The sequence below is a fragment of the Vigna unguiculata genome, chromosome 9, assembly GCF_004118075.2.
Source record: "Vigna unguiculata cultivar IT97K-499-35 chromosome 9, ASM411807v1, whole genome shotgun sequence".
NCBI lineage: Eukaryota > Viridiplantae > Streptophyta > Magnoliopsida > Fabales > Fabaceae > Vigna > Vigna unguiculata.
This window is the reverse complement of record NC_040287.1, coordinates 1,025,735-1,048,652: the sequence shown is the minus strand read 5'-3', so window position 1 is coordinate 1,048,652 and position 22,918 is coordinate 1,025,735. Positions and strand designations below refer to the sequence as shown.

The window sequence follows — 22,918 nt, the reverse complement described above, 5'->3', positions numbered from 1 at the left end:
TCAATAATACATGCATTTTGTAATATAATGAGAATATATATATATATATATATATAAATATATATATATATATATGAGTTTGAAAAAAAAAAATCTCACTGTGATACCAAATTTAGAGTTCTAAAATATAACAACTCAATTTCAATCTTCTCCCTAAATTAAAACCTAATTAACCCTTTCAGAGAAGAGACAGAACAGAAGCTTCCCTTCATTCAAACGATACTCACTCTCACTCACTCCGTAACCCCGCGAAAATTGTTTACGGTTTAAGATTTTCAGCAGAAGAAACCCTAATTCCCCAAATTCACGCGGTGGACATGCTTCAATCACTGTACGTTTCCAATTCGATCAATCAATGGGTGCGATGACCACCAACCGCAAGCGTACCGAAGAATGCATGAACGTGAACCTCACCAATTCAGATTCCTCCCGTAAACGCTCCAAATTATCTACCAAACCCGCTCCTTCCGCCACCAGTGCCGTCGCGCGACTCTCCCGGTATCCGCAGGTTTCCGCGCCGTTGGCGAGGGAGGTTCACGCGCCGTGTCGGCCGACAAAATTTCCACTCGCTGCTAGGGTTAGCATTCGCGTCGGCGATGCCATGGGGAACGCTCTGATCACTAAGTTCGAGAAGGCGAAGCGTTCGACGTTGGAGAAGTGTAGGTCTGTAGTGGAGAAGGGGAAGGAGGTGATTGTAGTGGACGCGGAGAGTGATGAGCCTTGTGCGGATTCGAGTGTGGAAGAGCCGCATGGTGACGGTGACAAGTTTAGGGTTCAGCAGCAGTCGCAGTCGACGTTATCATTTGATTCGGAGCTGAGGAATGCGGAATTGAAGGTAGCGAGTAGAGGGAAGTTGTGGGGTTCTGAGACGCAGCTTGATGTTGAAAGTGTTCATGCGTATAAGAAGTTGCTTGAGGATGTTGGGAGGAGAAATGGCACATTTCAGAGGCTGAATTTTGAGATTGACCTGAATGAGAAGCGCAGGGACCATTTTAATTTGTTGAGACCGAAGAAGGAATTGGATGAGGTGATTATGATTACTTATTTGGCATTTAGCAATCAATCATCTTTTGTGGGGTGTGTTTTGTTTATGGAAATGGTTAATTTTTATTTCCGAATGAATAAGAACGGGGTCCTTGTTTGTATTTTGTTTCTGGTTGACAGATTTTTTTTTTGGTTGTTTTCTCCATTTTTAGTATGAATTTTGGAAAATTGAAGAACGTAAAGTGTGACAACTGGTTGCAGTTATTAGTGGAAATGGAAAATTGAAACCTAATACGGAAGTTACTTTAAGTATTAGTACTAATGTGTAAGTTGAGTTGGTCTGGTTGGTTGAGGAATGAGAGGCAGGATACATGTTAGTGTCAATTTACCCTGTGTGTTGCTATGATTTACAGGAATCAGAAGCGCTGCAAGAACCATTTGTTGCTCTTAGTAGTGAGGAAGAAGATGAGGTTGAGCGTGCCTTCTCTGCCAACCGGTATGAATTTATGATTTGGCTATATGTGGGAGGTTGAGTATAATCTGTAATGTATTCATTGCTTTTGCAGTTGGACAATCTTGGTTACCCATGAGCATTCTAATATCGAGATTACTGGAGAAAAGTTTCAATGCCTTAGGTCAACTGGATGGTTAAATGATGAGGTAAATTTGTTTGCTTTATTATTTGTTTATCCCTTTGTTGAGTTGCTGAAGTAGAGAAGAATTTGGTATCTAACTGTATCATGATTTGAAATTTTGGTACCATGAAACTCAGTGATAGATCATGTACCTTTATTGTGCAGGTGATAAATTTGTATTTAGCTTTGCTGAAGGAGAGGGAACAAAGACAGTCACATAAATTTCTGAAATGTCATTTTTTCAATACCTTTTTCTACAAAAGGGTAGGATAATTCTTCACGTGATTATTTAGTGTTGTTGAGGTAGAAAATCAATTCTGCTTTCATATGATTGATTACCATACCATTACTAAGGCGAGGGGGGCATTTCCCTCCTTTTGAAGCATTGGTTACTGTTGACCTAGAAACTATTAACATTTGAATCTTGTTTCAAACTAGAAATTTTTATGTTTGTATACCATTAGTTGATTGATACTCCAAAACTTATATATTGTGCTATATACAAACATGTTTACATGTGTGCGTAGATGTGAAGAAAAAGCTAGCCTGCAGATATTCATTATTGCATAGTTTGGCCTTTCCTTACTTACATATGTTTGAAAAGCGTAACCATACCAACCAGTTTAATTGACAAACTGATCCATGGACAAAGGCAGCCAGAAAATGTGCTCCATTTCGATATATCTGGTCTTATGTTCTACTCACATGTTTAAATGGTAAATGACGCTGTTGTCGTTTCTCTTTGATGCCAACTGTCTGACCTCGACCTCCCAAGTGTGCTTGTGGCCAACTCTAGTGGAGTTTACAGCTAACTTGCACACTGTGGAACTGTGCTCTCTCTCTGTTCTTTCTTTCGTATACTTTTATATTACTTGTATGTGAAAAGGCACTTTTGAGATTCAAACTTTTGGCCATTGCTACCAAGGTGCAACTTTATCAATATATAGTGCTCCTGATTGACAATTTCTTTATGTTTGGCACTCACTCATTAATATTATAATGAACCAAAGCACAGGTGAAAAAAGTAGATTGTCTTAATATGATATGCATTTTATTATATTTGTAATTTAGTCATATTGACCAGACACTGATGTTTATTATTTTGAATGTTATTGCAGTTAATAAGTGGCCCAAATGGTTATGATTTCAAATCTGTCAGAAGATGGACAAGCCAACGGAAATTGGGATACAGTTTACTTGAATGTGATAAAGTAATTATGTTGGAACTAATTGTTTTTGCTTCTAGCAATTTTGATTGTTTTTTTGTATTGAACTTTCACCTGCTTTATTGTTACTACCAGATATTTGTACCTATCCATCAAGAGATACATTGGTGCTTGGCAGTCATCAATAATAAAGATAAGAAATTGCAGTATCTTGACTCAATGAAAGGAGAGGATAGTTCTGTGCTAGAAAAGCTGGTAATTTTTTTTTTCAAGTAATTTAATTGTAAATTCCATATTCCAAGATCTGTTATGCTAATTTTGACCAAAGTAGGAACTATTTTTTATTTTCTTATTTAATAATTTTTCATGAAAACCCAAACTTGTGGTTTGTTTTGTTTATTTTATTTTTGTCCTTTTACTGTGCTTTTTTGCAATGTGAGGTGTTTTGGAGCTAGAGTGATTTGATTGAACCCTATCGATATCAATAAAGTGTGTGATTTGATTAAGTTCTCAATCAAGGTTTGATGAGGAAGACATATTTAAATTATATCAATAGATTTGAAATTCCATTCCTAGTCCAGTTTAGAAGTGTGTATGTGGCATATGAATTTAAACATTTAGGTAATTGATTTATAATTGTATACACTGTAGATATAAATCTATTTCCAAAGGATGCCGCATAGACATTCAATATACTATAAGTAACAAATTTAATTATGTGACATGAAAACTGTCTTTTTTCCCGCATTGTCAATTTATCTTGTTGATTTTTAAATTTTTAACACGCTGCTTTGGTCAGGTACAGGCTTTTGTCTAGCCTTTGGTGCCTTACACTTAAAACACCAGAGGTAGCCATTGTAGCAAGAGCTGTCTTTAGTTTAAGTTTTAGTGACAATGTTTTGATATTTGATATTTATGTCTTTACTTTGTAAGAACTGAGGAAAAACGTTAGTTTATATGACAATTGGCTGTTGTTAAGTTCACTTATTATTTTTCATTGATGTCTGTCAGGCTAAATATTTTGCGGATGAAGTAAAGGACAAGAATGGAAAAGATATCGGTGTAAATACCTGGAAAAAAGAATTTGTGAAAGACCTTCCTGTTCAGAAAAATGGGTTTGTATTCTGATCGCAAATCACTCTATGGGATCATTTAGTTTATTGAATTTCCCCCCAGATTTTCAAAACATATGTATGCAGTGAATTGTAGGCCTTGACACATTTTTGAAAATAAGAAACCCACAAGTATGCCATCTTTCACAGATAAAGAGCCTAATAGAATTTTGTGATCAAAGTACCTTGAGCATATCAATTTATCTCTTTTATTGTGGAGATACTACAGCAAATGTGCATACGAAAAAGGTAATAGACTAATAAGAGGGACAAAAGTTTCTTCATTAAATGATTAATAAAATTAAGTGAAATATATTGGCTTTAAGCCTATTCATCAGGGCCTTATTTCATGGAAGTTTAAGTCTTATGTTCCTCTAAAAGGTCAATCATTGGTGTTAGTTACTAATCAGTCGTCAATAGTATGGAAATGCTGTAGAGTGTTCTTTTATTAGGGCAATTGATTAATTTAGGAAAGTGAAACTCGATCTTAATATGGTTTCGGTGGACAAGTTTTCGGCATTTTTGAGATATTTTCTATGTGTACTTCTGCGGATGAACTTCTCTAATTAGAATTTCAAAGGAACGACGATGTCGCATTTTGACATTAACAGTTTTCCATTTTTATTCTTATTTTTCTTCTTTGCCTCTGCATGCCCCAAGTATCTGTTGCAACTATGAACGGTTCAAGCTAGCATAAGTTTTTGGTGAATGCTTTTTGAACACTTTTTGTTTCGTATCTAAACAGGTGTGATTGTGGGGTGTTTATGATCAAATATGTGGACTTTTATAGCAGGGGCCTGGAGCTGTATTTTGACCAGGTAGGACATGGAGCGTTTCATTTATAACAGGATAAGAGTTTTTATTTTCCATATATTTTGTCAAATTTAAACATTTATAACTCGTGTTTATTAAGAAACGGAAATTATTTGCTTTAAATCTCTCCAAATCAATAACCTAGTAGCCACAGACTTGTGTTATGTATTTGCTTTAATTAATTGCCTGAAATATTTTAAATTTGTTAAAATTGGTGATATTTGCATATGGTGCATGGCATGAAAAAATCCTACTCTGACAGTACCGTACCCAGACATGTTTGATTCAAACTTAAATTTCAAGAAAGAATAGTTTTTTTTTTCAAAGATAAGTAAAGATGCTTATTTCTTCAAATATTTAAACCCAACCTGCATCAAAAGTTCAATGATGCTTATTTCGTGCCTCATGAGATGGCGTGTAAAGTTTTGTATAGCTTAGTGACATTTTTATCTTTCAGATATCATAATTGTACAATTATAATTATTCAGATTTCCATTGTGTCAACTGGGTCCCCTAGTTACCGCAGTGTGTTTAACCCCTCTGATTCTAATTGCGTTAATTGGTTCCCTTGAGTATCAATATTATGTGACTTTACTTCTCAGAAAATTCCAACTGAATTTTGATATTTGAAAGACCCAATTGATTCATTATTAGATCCTAAAGAACTAAGATTGTTTGAGATATATGGAAGATCCTGCTGATACAATTGGATTTTGAATAACTAAAATTGTTTGAGAAGTGAAATACTCTTTTTCATTTGTAGGTAAACATGCCTTACTTCCGGCGTAGAACAGCTAAGGAGATATTGAGATTGAAAGCTGAATAACTGGGGCAACAGTCCAATACATAGTCGCCAAATTTTTGTGTGAAAGGTATGTATTTCAAAGGTCGTTACATTATTCTCTAATAGGGCATCTTTTGAGGAATGATGTCTTAGTAGTGACCTTTATAGAGTTGAAGAATGTTTTAGATTGAAAACTGAAATGATTATACATGTATTGGTTATTGAGTTTGTTTGGATACAAGTTGTGTGTAGTGTAAAGTGCAGTAGGTTGTATATTGCTGCTATACAGAGTGGATTATAAAATGAGGCATAAATAGTTTTATGGTTAAGGTGTCATTTCTTCCTCCCTAGTCCCATTCTTTCTACTCTCTTTCATCAATGGGACATTTTGTTCCTCATGTAGTTATTATCTCATACTCTTCTTTTGTATTATATCAGTAGTGCAGCTTTGCATTGTTGCTTTTATGTATAACAAAGCTTTACTATTCACACAACTATTTCTTAATTGTCTTATGTTGTACAAATTATAGACATGCTCAATGAAGGATAAAATCAACAATGAGAGGCAGAATTCTCCCGTTAAATCCTAACTGAACTGAAGCAACCCTTTGCGAGTTTATCCATGCAATCGATAACTTTTGTTCTTTCTCAGGATACCACAATGTTTTACTAGACTTTTTACCTTTTCTTTAGTAATTTAGATCTTAAGGCATTATTCTTATATTATTTAATGTGGATATTTTAGGACTGTATAATATTTATTTTGGATTGCAAAATTTGGAAACGCAATACGAATTGATCCAAAAATTTATTATATCTTAGGTTTATGAATTGTTATCGAATTACGTAATTTATAATATTTTTAGATTTCATAAATATATTTTACACTGCAGTCCAAAACATGTGTCCAATCTGAAAATCTAAAGCATGAATATTTTTAATTTTTTCAACAATCCATTAGAAGTAGAAGAAACCATAGGGCGCTTCTTCCATTACCTTCTCATAGGTTAGGTAAAAAGACTATTTTGTCCTTTTTCTCTCCAAGAAATAGACCATCAACCCAAGAATTGAATCTTATCCTGTATGGGATAGAAGGACCTCTGACCACTAAGTCAACCAAGGGGAAGGGGAATTCGTGACACAATGATGCTCATCGCAAATGATCATATATTATTTTTGTATTTCAGATTCTACAATCGAAAATGCAATTTTTTTTTGTTTTTTACATTTTCTTAAGTTATAATAATGATAAGATCGCTACAAAACTTTTTCAAAAGCTTACTAACCCTAAAAGGAATAAAATGGAGAAATGCATTCAATTTAGACACGAGAGAATACGTTCTGTTTTGATGTCATTGCCCAAAATGTTCCAAGATTGAACTAGAATCCGTAGTCATGATACGGATTCACCAATAAAAATAAACGAAAACACATACATAGACGAATTCTCGACTAAGTAACCTTTAGGAGAGGCTTTTATTTCAAGTCTCTTCTATGCGAATTGTTACTTGTACATTAGTGCATCCCGTGAGCTTGAAAATGAATACATTAGAAAAATTCCGGATGGCTAGAAAGAAAGAAATATTAAAACCTATTAATTTTGAATCTGCATATATCAAATTCTATTTTTATTTTTTTGCCCTCAAACTAAAATTTAGGGGCATACAACCTTTTTTGTGTTTTTTATAACAACGGCGCAGATAACCCTACATAGATTACACCAAATTTGCAAAGGCATGAGGTGGCCCAAAAGTCACACGACTCACACAAGGGCATATACATTTAAGTAAATTCAATTAGAGCATATTCACCAAAAGATTTGCTTATATCAGACAAAACCTTTCAACTATTTTGCTAACAAGCAGGAGAATAGAGATGAAGTTGAACAAGAGAAAGCGAGAAATCCCTTACTGACGCGGTACTCTTTTTCTACTTAGAATCTCCTGCTCTTTTAGTCGATGTTGGAATCTTGCGAGACGAGCTTGAAGACCCACCAGACCCGCTGCTTTGCGAGAAAGCACAAAACTCAATTGGGTAACATAGTTGTCAATAAGGCTTCCCGGTTGGTCCACTTCTGCCAGGAGTTTCATTTCCTACAAATCAAAACATGACCACAAAATGATAAATTGTCAACAAGTCACCTACCTAAAATTTAAATTTTTTACCAATTTTCCTTTTTACTATTTTATAAATTTTACAAGTGAAAAAAGTAAAACATACTTTGTTCATGTCAAGGCACTATAATTTTCCTTTTACTATTCTATAGATTAACTTGAAAAAAACTGAAAAAGCATAGAAATACATGTCAAGGTGGCACTAGCTTCTACTTTGTCTTACGAAACAAAAACTTAACTTTTACAGTTAAATGATAAATTCAATTAGAAATTGAATTCCAAAACTTAAAATAACCTCTACAAAAAACATGTAATAACTCACTTCTCGAACAATCTCCATTGTATCCTCAATTTCCTTCCTATGAGCAGCAATGAGTGCTTCTTCCTCCTGAAAAAATACAATAAAGAATTAAACAGACACCATAAACAAGTTTATATAACAGAAGCTTTATTGCACAAGTTCAGTTATATGGATAGAACAAAACAAGCACAAAGAAGTTCATTATTCAACTAAAATTTGGTAAAGAATGAGCAATTCCATATATCTGACAAACCTCAAGTACTGCATTGATATTCCCGTTAGGAGAAGATTCTCCTTCATAAGGCCTGGATCCAGTGGTAATATTGTTATAGTTCCCTGTGCTCGGCTGCTTGGAGCTTGTAGAGAACATATCAGAGTTACTGGCAACCCTTTTCATCAAGTTTGCTGACCTTTCAGATTTTTCATCCTTAGACACATTATTCCCTGTGCTCTGCTGTTTGGAGCTTGTAGTGAGAAGATCAGAACCGCTGGAATCCCTTTTTATCCAGTTTGAAGGCCTATCAGACTTTTCATCCTTAGGCCCAATGTTATAGTTCCCCGTGCTCTGCTGCTTGGAACTTGTATTAGAGGGATCAGAACCATTGGCATCCCTTTTCATCCAATTTGCGGGCCTTTCAGTTTTTTCATCCTTAGACCCTTTTCTGCGTGGCGGAGACACCTTTTGCAATTTTTCACCTGTATCAATTTGTGAGTAAGAGTTCATCTTTTGACTAGTAGAGTCACCATACGAGTTCTTCAGTTCAAACCTATCCCGGTCCAATGAAGCAGAAAACAAGCCTTTCTCCTCTCGCCCATTTGATAAATAATTTGAAGAAAAACTTAATGGCTGTTTGTCAACAGCAGTCGCACCAGAGCTGTACGAAGAATTTTCCCTTTCAACAAATTTCCTGCCTATGTCCGTTGTTTTCTCTTGACGTTGATGGTTAAAATCCTCTGCACCAGCACTAGCAGGAATAGATGATGTGGATGAAATCTCCTTATTAGTTTGTGGTGCAGGATTTAGGACCTGGTCTTTTCTAGGATTTCCACTTTTGGACAGACTTTTAACTCTGTTCACATTATGATAGAACAGTTAGTATAATAAAAAATGAACGTGCACAAAAAAAAAAAGGAGAGAACATGCTATGAAACATTATGTTAGAGCACATAATAAACGCATACCGATCTGCGTATCTCAAGGTATTAAGCGTGTGTTCACAAGATCCAGCACCCGGAGATATACAAGAGATCATTACAGTCTTTGAATTTCCCACAAAGGAGTCACGAAGCACTTCTGTAAGTTTACTTCCCCGAAATGGAATATGAATCTGGTCATTGTCTAAAGCACGGATGCACTCCTTCAAAGCCAACAGGCTCTTGTTGATTTCCGCTCCTTCAATCCTATAGCAGTGATAGATGAAAAATTGCAGAGTAAATTGATAGTTAATAAAATAAAACGTGCTTGATCAGAAAGAGTGGAAGGAAGCTGCAAAATATTATATTTAGCAGTTACATCAGCACAACATGCTAGAAGTACATTTGGTTTATGTTTGTAAAGTAATTCCTTAGTATCTAAAATTTTACAAATCTATCCCAGAAGGAGGCCACCTGTAGATCCAGCATCAGTGTGTTAAAATTGAAGCATTTGGGCTTCAACTGTGTAAAGCACAGACCTGTCATCTAGATATAGTAATTTGTACAACTTGACTTGGTAGGCCACAGTTTACAATATTAAATCCAGTTTGAAGTATGAAACACAACAAAGCAATGACTCAAAATTCTAAGCAGAGTCTAAGAATACATGTGTAATTTTCTTATCGGTCTCACATTTTAAGAATAATAGGGAGCTTTATATGACACTTAAATAATGAGACCCTCCCAAACTCTAAGAGTATTCTTATCAAGCAATTGATTTTTTTCAAGAGTTTAAAAATTAAGCAATTAATTTAAATGCAGAAGTACCGTGTCTGACGATCATTATCAGTAGTGTCTGCACCTCGTTCACTTCCAGCAAGATCAATGAAAGAAATTTTCCCCACAACCTTCCCACTTCTTGCCTCATTCCCATCATTGTTTCGCTTACTCTCTTTCAGTTCACTGTGTTTCTTTACAACCAGTTGTAAGATAGCATGTGACCTCGAAGACTCCTCATTGGCACCAGTGGATCCTGTACTTCTTGCAGCATTTCCCCTTTCTATGAATTCTTTGACAATTTGCACATCAGAAACTTCAAATTCTTGCAGTCCTACGATGCAAACTTGCTGCCGTCCATCTTCCCTCATACAAAGTTTCCTGTTCATATATAGTAATAAAATAAATACAGCCATTCAACAATACATTAACACTGTAAACCAAAATGCAGGGTAGAAGCACCAAGCAAGATACATAGATAAGTATATATCTATGCACCTGAAACAGAAAGATAATACATCCACATACGGGGACCACAAACATAGAAAAATGAATACATGATATAAGATAAAGTTAGATTCATACTTGATATTAGAACAGTTCTTTAGTAAATCAATTGAACCCGTAACAAAAACAGTAAAAATGTTGTCTCCTAATTAAGCCCCTAGGTATACGGGGACCAGCAATATAGAAAAATGAATACATGATATAAGATAAAGTTAGATTCATACTTAATATTAGAACAGTTCTTTAGTAAAGCAATTGAACCAACAACAAAAACAGTAAAAGTGTTGTCTCCTAATTAAGCCCCTAGGTCAACAATATATAAAGAACTTATAACAAAGGCATTCATTATAACTTCAATACCTACTTTCTGTCACTAAGAAGATCATAAAGTTTTCCGCCATATATCTCAAAATAGCTGAGCCACAATTTAAATCTCTGATTCCGGTAAATTGGCTGATGCAACCGTCGAACAAGATCTTCTGCAGCTCTGAGTGGTAAGGGTTGCATTGTGTATGTTTTGCCACTTCCTGAAAGCAAAACATTATTAGCATCACAATAAAGAAGGTGCAGTAGTTGCTTGAGGAAGCATATCAATGGAACATGAAATAAACATTCTTATATGCTAAAAACAACAAATACAGCTTTATTTAAAAATTATTTTCAGGACAAATTTCAAACACTCAATTTCAAGCATAATCACATCTATCATTGGATGCAAAATATCAACTGCATTTACAGGGCCATTAATATCTTCCCACCCTCTCAACTGTTATAATATATGAAAATGTTGACTATGTTTTGGGAGTGTCTTATATTACCCTTTAGGAATAGTTTCCATATTTCCTTAACATCTATTAGGCTTAGTTTCCTTATGTCCTTGGTTTCCTTATTTCCATGTATTTCATGATTTTTTCCTCATTTAGTTATGATGATTAGTATAAAATGGGTTAGTGCTTTAGATTTTAAGAGAATATTATCCTTTATCCGGAGTCTACTCTTCTATCAATGTCCTTACTCTATAACTGAAACTCCATGATTTCCCCATTAACAAATGAGCATTTTAAATATTGGAATTCTTAGAATTTGGCTACTACTTACTCAACCCCACTAAACAGTTTGAAAGAACTGTCCAAGTTTTATGAGGACTGCACTGATCATATCTCTGTGGAATCTAATTACCCGAGTGTTGACCCTACAATAATGGCAGATCAGATAGGCCTCAATTTAGCCATAATCAAGACATTTTGATACTACTTAGGATACACTTTGATACCATTTTTTTAGATTTTTCACTTCAGTTTTAATTTAACCAAACAAAATCAAACTCATAAGATGGGAAATTTCTAAACTTTAGAAGGACTACATTGGTCATAACTTTAGTCATAAAGTATCTCAACAATAATAATTTTTTACATGTTGAATTTAGAGGCCAAAAACACCAGCTAGGAACAACACTACACCCTCCCCCTCCCAAAAATAGACAAAGAACTGCATTCTTCCCTTGTTCACTGGATTCTCACACTGACCACCAGTAAGGAATACTATAAAGTATATAAACAAAAACTACTAAATTTAAACCCAAAAAGAAACACACAGATAGAAGATATGAAAAGCTAAAACCTTTGAAATGTAAACTGGTAATTAATAGTTTGGTAATAATTTTTATAGGATACAAAAATTTCTTACCCGTCTGACCATAAGCGAAACAGGTAGCTTTGGTTCGCTCGAAAATTGTAGGAATAATTGGTTCAACAGTAGTTCGGTATACCTGTCATTATAAAACAATCACACCATAAATCAAGCAAATCAAGATCAAGACAGACAATCTTTTACTTTCATAAACCTCAAATTCCACCAAAAACAAAGAAATCAACAGACGGTATCAAAACACCTAAATAAGTTATTAAATAACAAAATTTAGTCCACGACAAGATTAAGTCTTACTTCATCATTGGTAACATGCTCATCAAGCACAGCATCAAAACAAAACTCATGCTTCTCCACATAAGCTGTCAAATCAACCTTTTCATCATGATAGAACAATCAGATCTCGTAGCAGTAAATAAAATGAGAATATAAATAAATGGATAAAATTCAACCTTTACTTCAATGTAACATAGAGCTTAAATCCAATATCTAAACAAACCTTTAGTTTGGGTTCATGGACTGTCAAATATGCATTGTCAGGTACAGTTACAATATCATCCTCCTTCTTAGCTAGCTCCTTCTTGTTTAATGGTCTTTTGCGTACCTAAAGACATGCATTAAAAAACAATCAAATTTTCATTCAATTCGAATCTTAAAGAATCAAGAACATCTTATCTATCAAGTATCTAATGCTAGCACGAATATTATTAAATCAAGTAAAACATAAAAAATGACAATTGAAAGAAAGTTATTTGAGGGAGAAATGTTTACAATTATAGACAATAGATGGATAATATTTAAGAGAAACTGACATTAAACATAAGATATGTCCAATTAAGTCAAAGGAATTGAAATTAAAAGAGAAAAAAGATGACATTTGCCTAACGACAGCGTACATCATGAGCACAATCTAATTTAATATATACAGCAGCATTCAAAGTAATTAATTTGATAGAATCAGTAGAGAAAATATTAAGGGAGCAGAGGATGGAAATCAAACTTCAAAAATGTACTCAATGCATGTCAAGTCCCCGAAGCAGCACATGAAAAATAAGTAATCTATGCATAAAAGATGAAGTTATGCATGTGTCTATGAAATTTTGACATACCACAACTCTAATTTTAGCAACACTATTTTCTCTTGTGCTATACTCTTTTTCATTGATTGGTACAGAAATTGATGCTTCAGCATCTGCTTCCCCGCTTTCCAGCTTGTTGTTAATTGGATAAAAATCGTCTTCAAATACTCTAGCATCTCCAGGCATGAAGGGTGATGGCTCAAAAGGTTCTGAAACTACATGCTGACAACAAGGAAAAGAATTAGAACAACAAATACATCCAAAGAAAAATGCTAAGGTAGTGTACGACATGACTTTTATAGCAGGTGAAAGCTATTTTAAGCTGAAGTTGAAATTCAGAGGTTTAAAGTAAAAGTTGAAGCTTTCTGGTAATTCTATAATTTTTTCAAGCTTCAAAATTACTAAATGAATTAATTTTTTTGAGTAATGTATTCTTAGATCTTGGGATTTGGAATAAAGAAAGAGAAGAAAAAAATAAGTAGAAGCTAAAAGCTCCTAAAACTGAGAGTTCATTTAGTTTGGGCAAATAATTTTTATGTTTGTTTTCACTATTATATAAACAAAATTTTGATGTGACGTTCTTGTCATTAAAACGGTAAACAAAAAGAATATTCTCAAATCAAATGCCACCCTAACAGAAAACAGAAGCCCGTTGTCCAGGAATACTGAAGGGATCCCGAAATTAAACATGCACAACTAAAACAAAATAACTGAAAAATTCTAAATTCGTTCAGACATTCAGATCCATCATTGCTGTCTGAATTACAGGTTCTAGGATTTTCCCCCAGAGATATTACAACGTGTCAAAATTACATGAAGATATTTCCCCGTGGTAATAGTACTTGAACCAAACTAAGTCTATTGGCTTACATGAATTAACAGACCATTATGATATGATACACCAAATCATATCCATACCTCAGACAAAAGCTCTGTATCATCCATAGCATGAAGATCCAAAAGTCCGGCTCCAAAATCACCCCTGAACTCAGGAGAATAAAACCCATCCGACCCAGCCACTCCACCTAAAGACTGGGCGGTGGGCGTATATGGCTCTGAACCAGATTCCCCATTAAAATTGAGGTTTCTCATTAACTTCAAAAGCCTCTGCTTCTCCTCAGCCGACTGTGCTCCATAACCCTACAACAACATCACAACCATTTTTGTCACCTAATGAACTACCATAAAAAAGAGCAAACAACATTTAGCAAATTCAACCCGTACTGCAGTCAATGCATGCTTCTGACTAAAATAAGACCGTACCATCATTACCCCTCAAAATGCAGAACAGCTGAAGAATCATATAGAGTAATATAACCTAAAAGCAAGTACTACAAAATTTCAACTTACTCAAACTCATCCAAAACTGGAAAAAACCTTACGACACGCATAGTCAACCAAACTCCCCTTTATCAAGCAAAGACCAACAAAAAAAATCACAAAATAGAAAAATAAGAAAAAAGTACAACAAAAGTATACAAATAAATCAAGCAGCAATAGCGTAATACGCTAGTTAACACCTTCTAAACAAAAGATGAAAACAAAACGCTGAGTATTATACACGGAATCATATCAACTAACAGAAATTAAATGAAATATCGAGAAACTGCAAAATCAAAGAGGCTGACGATGCCATAAAGCGGCACCTGCATGAGAAGGTTGGGGAGGAGGCGATGATCGATGGCGGTAGAAGCTAGGGGAGAGGCGAGATGCTGCAAGCCGGCGGACTGGAGCCACCGCGCCATGACAGCGTCTCCAGCATCGCCGCTGTGGTCCAACAGAGCGGCGGCGGCGGCATTGCCCTGCGGCATCTGGCCACTCGCGTGGCGCTGCGAACGTCGTTGAGGCGCCAATTTTCAAGATCTGTTCGCACGAGCTGCACACCGAACGAATCGTCGAAATCAGGACCACGCTTACAACAACAAAAAATCGAAACGAAAATGAAAAAAGATAAAGCGACGAGGCTCACGGGAAGAGCATGAACGGTGCGAAAATTTAACGGAGAATGCCGGCACTGTGGATCTCTGAAACGGCGGCGATTCAGATCTGAAGCGGCGTCGTTGGAGGGAGTGAACGCGTCGAATTGGAATTCCACTTGCTTGGGCGATTATGGCGGAAGAAGGAGAATGCACGAGAAGAAGAGAGAGAAACCCTCTGAATGGAAATTTTGGAGATTAATAAAACGTTAAATATCATAATTTAATAATCATAATCGTCTAATTTTCAAATCTATAAAACGGCTACGTTGAACTAACCGGCTCGTGCTGCTTTTACCGAAAGGTTTTGAAATGTCTGATATACCCTCCCACTCTCCCACCCTTTTATTTCACCACCTACACGCATAATTGGAAATAATGAATCAAACAAACGCACCTCAACCATCTTACTTTACAACCTCTTTTTCATTTTCTTTTTGGCTGGTGCCTACTTTCCTTCGTGGTTATTATTATTATTCTTCACTTTCGTTCTTTAAGAGGTTGATTTGCATCAGATTTTCTGCAGAATATATATGTTAAGAAATGGGTGAAAAGTGACAAAGTAGGTGAGTAAAAAAATTGGGTTATACGTTTTCCCCTTTGGTTTAAACCAAATTAATTTTTTCAATTATATTAAAAAATATTAAATATCTTTTCAGTCCCTACCTCTATACATAAATGAATATATTTTGTAATTTTTTTTTATGTGTGTCGAATGTGTTTTAAGATGATATTTAAATTATTTATAATATTTTATGTTTTAACCAAAATATCGTGTAATAAGCTCATAAAACTTAATATTATTGGATTAAAAGAGATGAGATATTATTTATGTAATATTCAAACGTGAATTATAAAGACAAAAAAAACATATAAATACATTATAATATTACAAAAAAATATTTATTCAATGCCCCGATACGCTTTATATTTATTCTGGTGCACCCAATAAGTCTCACATCGCTTAAGAATTGAGATCAAGCGAAATTTAAATACTTTTACCTTCCTTCATCCTCCGAAGCGTCTTTTAAAGACAAAACCGTGATGGAGTCCAAACATTCCAAAGCGGGCAATACCTCGAAAACGCAGTCGTTATTCCTAACTATGGCTGTCGGACGAATTTCGATCGGAATGGGAGGCTTGTTTCGGTCATTGTTCCTAAATATGGCATGCTGGATTTTTTTTTTTCTAAACCTAATCCATTAAATTGAGACTTAATCGATTAATTACCAAAATATGAGTTTTACAAAAATATTGGTACAATGGTTAAAATTAGACATAGTCGATTCGACACACATCTTATTCTTATATTTCATAGTTTAATTAATTACCTTAAAATATTGTTTTTATGTGAACCTATTTTATCCAAAATGATTATGAAAAAAAAAAAAACTTAATCTTTCAAGATCAATGGGAGAAGATTTTAAAAAGCTTTACAATCGAACTAGTAAATTCTTTTACTTCATATATGCTTAACTTGAACGTTAAAAAAATCTTATACAAGTAAAACTATCATCAATCTTTAATGAACAATTCAACTCAGATCTATCAAAAGAATCAACCCAGTTATTTAAAGATATAATTATTTCCACCTAAAAAATATAACATTAATTTCTAATAAAATCACTAACTCTATATTATCTTTTATTATAATTTATTTTATTCCATCTCCAACTCAAAAATAAAAATTCCCTCTTTTTTCTTGTCTATACATCCAATCAATATTAGCATATATATCTAACATTTGTTTCTTGTAATAACTAAAACCCTACACGATTTTGTATGATTTTTTATGTGTTAAAGACATGTGAATTTCCAGTTTGTAGCATGGGGACTTTAACAATAAAAAATATATATTTAAATACTCATGTTTTAGAAAATATTCACGATAAATAATTAAGATAATAAAACATTAACATTGTTTTCTTTTGTCAATAATATTTCGATGAATTTGGGGTAGTATGAATTTTGATGGTATATTCATATTGAGTTCAGTTCAGTAGTCATGCGAATAATTATTTAGGTGTTCATCAATATATAAAGTATTATACATCCATTATTAAAGTGTTCTCACATAATCTATATGTATTATTGTCGATATGTTAATGTATTCTTGGTAAAAATATTATTTTTATATTTATTGAGTGTCAAATTAAACAAATATTGATTCTTGTTTTTTTTTTTCTATTGGATAATTAAAATCTAAAATCTGTTTTATTTTGTGAGAAAGTACACATGGGTGTCACATGATTTTTCAGAAAGAAACAAACTCAGCCTAATGTAAAGTTAAATAAATAATCGTGTTTACATAATTAACATAGATCGCAAATTCCTAAATCATACAATTTTTTTATTGCACGACAACATAGTTAATTGGATAGTTTTATTCAACTGTTGTATTTGTTATTTGTTTTTGTATAACATTTAAATTACATTAATTTTGAGTATTTAAGTGTGACTTTGAGTTTTATATAGAATAAAAATTAAAAAGTTGTATAAGACATAAACAACAATTATACTTAAAGCATGTTTCCTTTATTTTTTTTTTTTATTTTTACTGCTTAATGTGTAACTTATACTCTTAATTATAGAGTTAAATGTGATGTTAATCATTAACTTTCAGTTAATTTTGGAATTAGTTCATTTCAAATATTTTAATCAAACTAGTCTTTCATCATTTCAACTACGTGAATTCAATCATTTTAATCAAATTTTGTTAAGTTTATTTCACATTTCAAGTACGTTTCATAATAATATTTGACTTGACACTAAAGTAAAAATATATTAAATAGTATAAACAACTCAAATACAATCCTAAAATGCATACGAAATATCAAATAAACTCAATAATTTTTTATTAAAAAGACTAAATCTACGTATTTTGAGAGATGAAAGACTAAATTGATCCGAAATTTTGAAATAAACTAATTCTAAAATTTACTAAAAGGTAAAAACAAAAAACATATTTAATCCTTAATTATATATCAATAATTTTTTAAGTGTTTTTTTTTTCTACAAATACACTTTATATCATCATTCATCTTAACAAGTACTGACAAGTTAGACTTAAATATCCCACATCATTGATGTGCAGTAGATCCAAGGTCCACTATGCTAGTTGAAAACCCAACTAATATGAAGAAATAATATATATATATATATATATATATATATATATATATATATTATTTTTAACTAACTAAACGATTGGGTTCAGATATATAGGTTTAAAAAACAAAAGAATAAATCAAACAGTTTATTATTAAATAAAATTATTTCCTCTGAAGATTGTTTATAATATATTTATAACTATCACAATAAAAATATGTGAATACAATAACAATTACGTAGAAATTTTTTTGTCACGTTTCTTTCTATTTAACAAAATTTATTATAAAATGCTAAACAAATTTATTAAAAAGAAAAATCACAAAACTTATTCAAATCAATACAAAAAATAAAAAAAAATAATAATGCGATTTTGTTTTTATTAGGTTTGAAATTTATATTAAATTTAAATCAAATGAAAATGAACCACGTTTATTTTTTTATATTTAGTTTGTATGATTTGTTGCTTTTTTATAAAAAACTAACTAAATGAGTGGTAAACATTCACATTATGCTTTACTTATACAGTGATATCAATAATAATTTTATTTTCTTACGTTGTACTCATTGCTTTAATTGTATCTATGTTGTAATTTTTTTTCTTATTGGTTGTAAAAGAAATAAACTTTTAAATCTAACTTGATTCTATATATTTTATAATTTTTTATTTTGTCTTTAATTAATATATTTATTGATTAAGAGGTTTAGAATTTGATTTAGGGTGATGCCACTTTGATTCTGGAATAACCAATACTAGAATATAAATACTTATTTGTTCCGTTTATTAAGTTTTCAAATAGTATTAGTAATTTTTTTGTGATGATTAATTTGTACAAATATCATAGTTAAAATTTTTCATGGAAACTGAAAATTAAAAATATAAATTTGAAAAAAAAAACAAATAATCAATTATATCAAATATCTTTGAAAGGAGATCTAATATATCTTGCAAAATATTTGAAATGATATTTAAATTTGTTTGGTTACCATCCAATTGATTTTTACTCATTCTCAATTTATTTTGAAATAGTACTTTAATAAAAGAGCATTGCTACACAACGAAGAAAAAATTCTCCTTATAAACAAAGTTATAGAATTGAAAAAAAGAAGATATATTTGATCAACAATAACTTGATCATATAAGAGTGTTATTTATTCACACAAGACGAATAAACGTATATTTTTATAGTATATATGTTTCTTCGATTGTTTAAATATATTATGCATTTTTATCTATAACAATATATAAATAAGATTTTTTTTTTCACATTTTAAAATACCTATTTTAGCCTTTAAAAGTATAATTATTTATAAAAAATTTAAAAATTGACCATTATTTTTACAAATTTTTTATAAAATCGTTTATCTCTACTATTCTATTTTTCTCTATTTATCAACAATTATTCTCTCATATTTTATGATATAATTTACTTTATTTTTAATAAATATAATTTTATTTTATATTATAACTTAATAACATTATATTATCATCACTTACTAATATAATATTATGTATATTTAAAAAATACGTACACATAAACACTGTGACGTCTGTGTATACGCTAGTAAAAGATAATGATAATAATTATATCATTTATATTTTTCTTGATAGATTTGGATGTTGATTTTAGGGTTGTAATAAATGTGGGTATGCCTAAAGGTAAAGGCTACGAAATCCTAATGTGAGGACCAACATTTTTACATGAACATTACGTACAAATATTTATTAATATGTGGTAGATGTAGGTGTTCCCACAAGCACTATTTCACGTTACGAATTAAACTTTATGAAAATAAAATTATCAACATGAGCATTAATATATATCTATATATTTTTTTAATATTTTCTATTCTCTCACTTTTCAAGTAGGTTCTGAATAAAACATTAAAACATTTAATATAGTATCAAAAATTACCAAAGCATTCATAGTGTACCATGATGAGAACAGTACATTCGCAATAAATATAGTTAATGTTATACTTTGTTTTGGTGGGTGTATAATTATTAACGATATAATTTCTCATGAGTGGTTACATGTTCAATAAATTTTCATCGTTTTCACAATATGTTTTGTAGTTTTTATAGTTTTTAAATTTGTTTTCCTTTTTATTCTATTAGGTACTATAAAATATTTCTATCGCACCTAATATTATTATTAGAAGTCTGAGACATAAAACTGTTTAAATTTTTTTTTTCTTTATCTTCTGTCTTCCAATATGTCTTTTAAAGACAAAATCATGACAGAGCCAACGCTCCAAAGTGTACAATATATCGGATGAATAATCCAATGCCGGAAGAGATGTTACCTTTCCATTAAGTTTTAAAAAAATTTCATTCTCAATTCGTCAAGTTGGTAGGTGATTTATTTACTTATTATCTCCTCACTGAAGACAAAATATAAAAAGAATTTCTCAACCTAAGTAGACTTAAGAACACTAAGGCCAAAATAGTTATCTTCCTTGGCAAGAGGAGGGGAGTGTTTTATTTATAAAAAAAAAAAATCATACATGATCTCCACTCCCCCAAAGTCGAAAATCTTCCCACTATAAAAAATATCCATTAACTCTATCATAACTCTCTACTAACAAAGTCGGCCTAGATCCTACTTGAATTTCTTGCTTGGTCCAAATCATACTCAAATTCCTTTGTCGTCACCTCGGTCCATGATAGATATTTAATGAAACTAGTTATTTTATGACAAATATTTATCAGATCAGAATTGAAATGATCATATTGAGGTCGGTCATTCCTTTGAATATATATATATATATATATATATATATATATATATATATATATATATATTAAAATTTGGTTTTTAAAAGAGAAAGCTAAGAAATCTAACATAAAATGTTCATGAAAGCTTCTCTTGGATGACACACGTGTGGTAACTTTACATAAAATGAGTTTTTTTTTTTCTTTTTTTTTTAACTCGTTCAAGTTGAAGATAGAAGATTTGTGTGTATTGTTTTGGTGACATTTATGACCCACATGAATCTCAAAGGGGGCAAAGCAACCATTTATTTTTCTCTTTTTGGAAGAAAAAAAGAGAGGGAATGCTCTCAAATTATGCCTAATTTGTTGTCACATATTGATTACACTTCACTTATTGTATAGAAAAAAGTGTTTGCTTTTGCTTAAAGCATGAGAGGAGAAGTTAAAGGTGTGTAAGCAGGATCACAAATTTAAACTAAAGATGGATCCATTGACCAAATTAGTTGTCCTATCATTTCTAAATGTACATCAAACAACAACATAGCATTTTCTTTGTTAATGAATATTATGAATCTATCAAAAAGCTACTTAGCAAATGATTGAACTAGAGTTCTACCGAACCCTTATAAAATATCTCTTCTTCTTTAATTTTTGTGTGTGTAGTGTGGGGTTGGAAGTTACCAAAGATGAATTTGAAGTTTTGATTTTGAATATGGGTAGAAAGTGAAAAAGGGAAATATTGAACTTTTCATCTTACTTTTTTTTTTTATGTTTGTTTTTTGTTGTGTTTAGCAAAGTGAAGGAAATATGGTGAATGAAAATAAATTTAGATGTGGGAAAATTAACGGAAGTTAAACTTGTTTGATGGGAGAAAAATATATAAAAAGGAAGAAAGATAAATAGAAACAGATAAAAAAAACAAAACTGTCAATTAGTTTCCTTTTTCTTTTTTCATCACAACATATTATTGTATTTATATACTTTTTCTTCTTCTTCTTCTTCTTATTTTACTTACATATTTAGTTTTTTTCATGTGAAATCCATCCTGAAATATAAAATCAACGTTTATCATTGCTCAATGAAAGACTATTTAATTTAAACTTTGGTAGCAAATGATATTATGATATTATATGACTATATAGTAACATATTTTCATAACAATGCTAATAAGTTGTAATTTGTTAACTAAATAATAATTTCTTAATCAGATATACATTTACTTGATTAAATTTTCCATTGATTTGATTTCTTTATTTTAGAACAAGTATTTTGGTTTATCTTTTTACACTTAAAAATGATGAAATGATATAACTAGGAACAACCTCAGCTCCTTCTAAGTTACAACCAAAAACCTTCTTTTGGACATGGCTTCCTCCATTCTTATTTTCTTTTTCCACCCCCCATTTCTTTATTTACTGTTTAAACAAAAAACCTTACGCCTTTCATGATATCTAGATAATCTTTTACATTTCATATTTCAACTTTTTCAAAGTTATACTCTAAGGGTTATAATTACACATTTTAGAATATAATTTAAATTATATAGTCTGTACTAATATTTTGAACTCATTATATATAATCTGCAATATACATGCAAAACAAGATCGTGTCTGTAAATCAACTACAGCAACAAATAACGAGTAGTGAAAGTAGAACGCGTGAATTGCTTTAAATATTGAAACAAAGAGATAGTTAAAGAATTTATTTCTCTTTATATATTCAAGAATGGAATTCGATTATGTACCACGCGATGAAATTTAAAAATGAATATTTAATTACTTTCAAGCTTTATTGAACAAAAATGTTTCGTTCTCAATACAACATGAAAAACTTAGAAAAGAATCACATTTTGATAAATAAAAAGAAAATTGAATTCGAGAAATTTGAAACTCAGAAGTTTCACGGCACCACTTATTTATTTTTTGAAAATTTATTTATCTGAATAAACAATTTAGACTTCAATTTTTATCCCTTTTTCTGTCAATTTTAATCCTAGTGCTCCTCTTGCCGCTAAAGGAGTCGTTGGACTCGTATTACATGCTTTTGCCGTCAAAATAATTCAGAG

The 22,918-nt window shown here is 31.8% G+C and overlaps 2 protein-coding genes across 4 annotated transcripts; one reads left to right on the top strand and one right to left on the bottom strand.

The window, feature by feature from the left end:
• Window positions 1-119: 119 nt before the first annotated feature.
• LOC114164295 (ubiquitin-like-specific protease ESD4) lies at window positions 120-6,038 on the top strand. Of its 3 annotated transcripts, none has more exons than XR_003599527.1 (10): window positions 120-1,027; window positions 1,398-1,480; window positions 1,551-1,644; window positions 1,785-1,883; window positions 2,738-2,830; window positions 2,921-3,040; window positions 3,585-3,633; window positions 3,797-3,900; window positions 4,643-4,715; window positions 5,474-5,823. XR_003599527.1 is itself a non-coding variant. In XM_028048905.1 (10 exons), exons 1-9 carry the CDS (start codon window positions 356-358, stop codon window positions 5,534-5,536), a joined length of 1,401 nt encoding a protein of 466 aa, XP_027904706.1. In that variant the 5' UTR covers window positions 121-355; the 3' UTR covers window positions 5,537-5,582; window positions 6,025-6,038. The 3 variants fall into 3 exon arrangements, 2 of the variants coding, with proteins under 2 accessions (XP_027904706.1, XP_027904705.1); XM_028048905.1 differs by lacking the exon at window positions 3,585-3,633 and adding an exon at window positions 6,025-6,038 and having other exon boundaries at window positions 121-1,027; window positions 5,474-5,582; XM_028048904.1 differs by lacking the exon at window positions 3,585-3,633 and having other exon boundaries at window positions 121-1,027; window positions 5,474-5,966.
• Window positions 6,039-6,939: 901 nt separating this feature from the next.
• Window positions 6,940-15,286, bottom strand: LOC114163109 (kinesin-like protein KIN-13A). Its single transcript, XM_028047198.1, has 13 exons — window positions 15,023-15,286; window positions 14,700-14,929; window positions 13,972-14,193; window positions 13,084-13,275; window positions 12,474-12,578; window positions 12,272-12,349; window positions 12,014-12,095; window positions 10,692-10,854; window positions 9,872-10,201; window positions 9,092-9,310; window positions 8,163-8,979; window positions 7,931-7,996; window positions 6,940-7,587 (listed from the first exon to the last, which is right to left on the bottom strand). The coding sequence occupies exons 2-13, from the start codon at window positions 14,862-14,864 to the stop codon at window positions 7,402-7,404; spliced, it is 2,625 nt and encodes an 874-aa protein (XP_027902999.1). The 5' UTR covers window positions 14,865-14,929; window positions 15,023-15,286; the 3' UTR covers window positions 6,940-7,401.
• Window positions 15,287-22,918: the final 7,632 nt, after the last annotated feature.

Excerpts from the sequence above, each read along its gene's own strand:
- LOC114163109 (XM_028047198.1), bottom strand. The coding sequence starts at position 14,864 with ATGCCGCAGGGCAATGCCGCCGCCGCCGCTCTGTTGGACCACAGCGGC. Across the intron at positions 13,276-13,971 it reads ATACAGAGCTTTTGTCTGAG|CATGTAGTTTCAGAACCTTT; the intron begins GTATGGATATGA and ends CCTTGTTGTCAG. Across the intron at positions 12,579-13,083 it reads TTGCTAAAATTAGAGTTGTG|GTACGCAAAAGACCATTAAA; the intron begins GTATGTCAAAAT and ends GCATGTCTTTAG.
- LOC114164295 (XM_028048905.1), top strand. The coding sequence starts at position 356 with ATGGGTGCGATGACCACCAACCGCAAGCGTACCGAAGAATGCATGAAC. Across the intron at positions 1,481-1,550 it reads CGTGCCTTCTCTGCCAACCG|TTGGACAATCTTGGTTACCC; the intron begins GTATGAATTTAT and ends TTGCTTTTGCAG. Across the intron at positions 3,901-4,642 it reads CTTCCTGTTCAGAAAAATGG|GTGTGATTGTGGGGTGTTTA; the intron begins GTTTGTATTCTG and ends GTATCTAAACAG.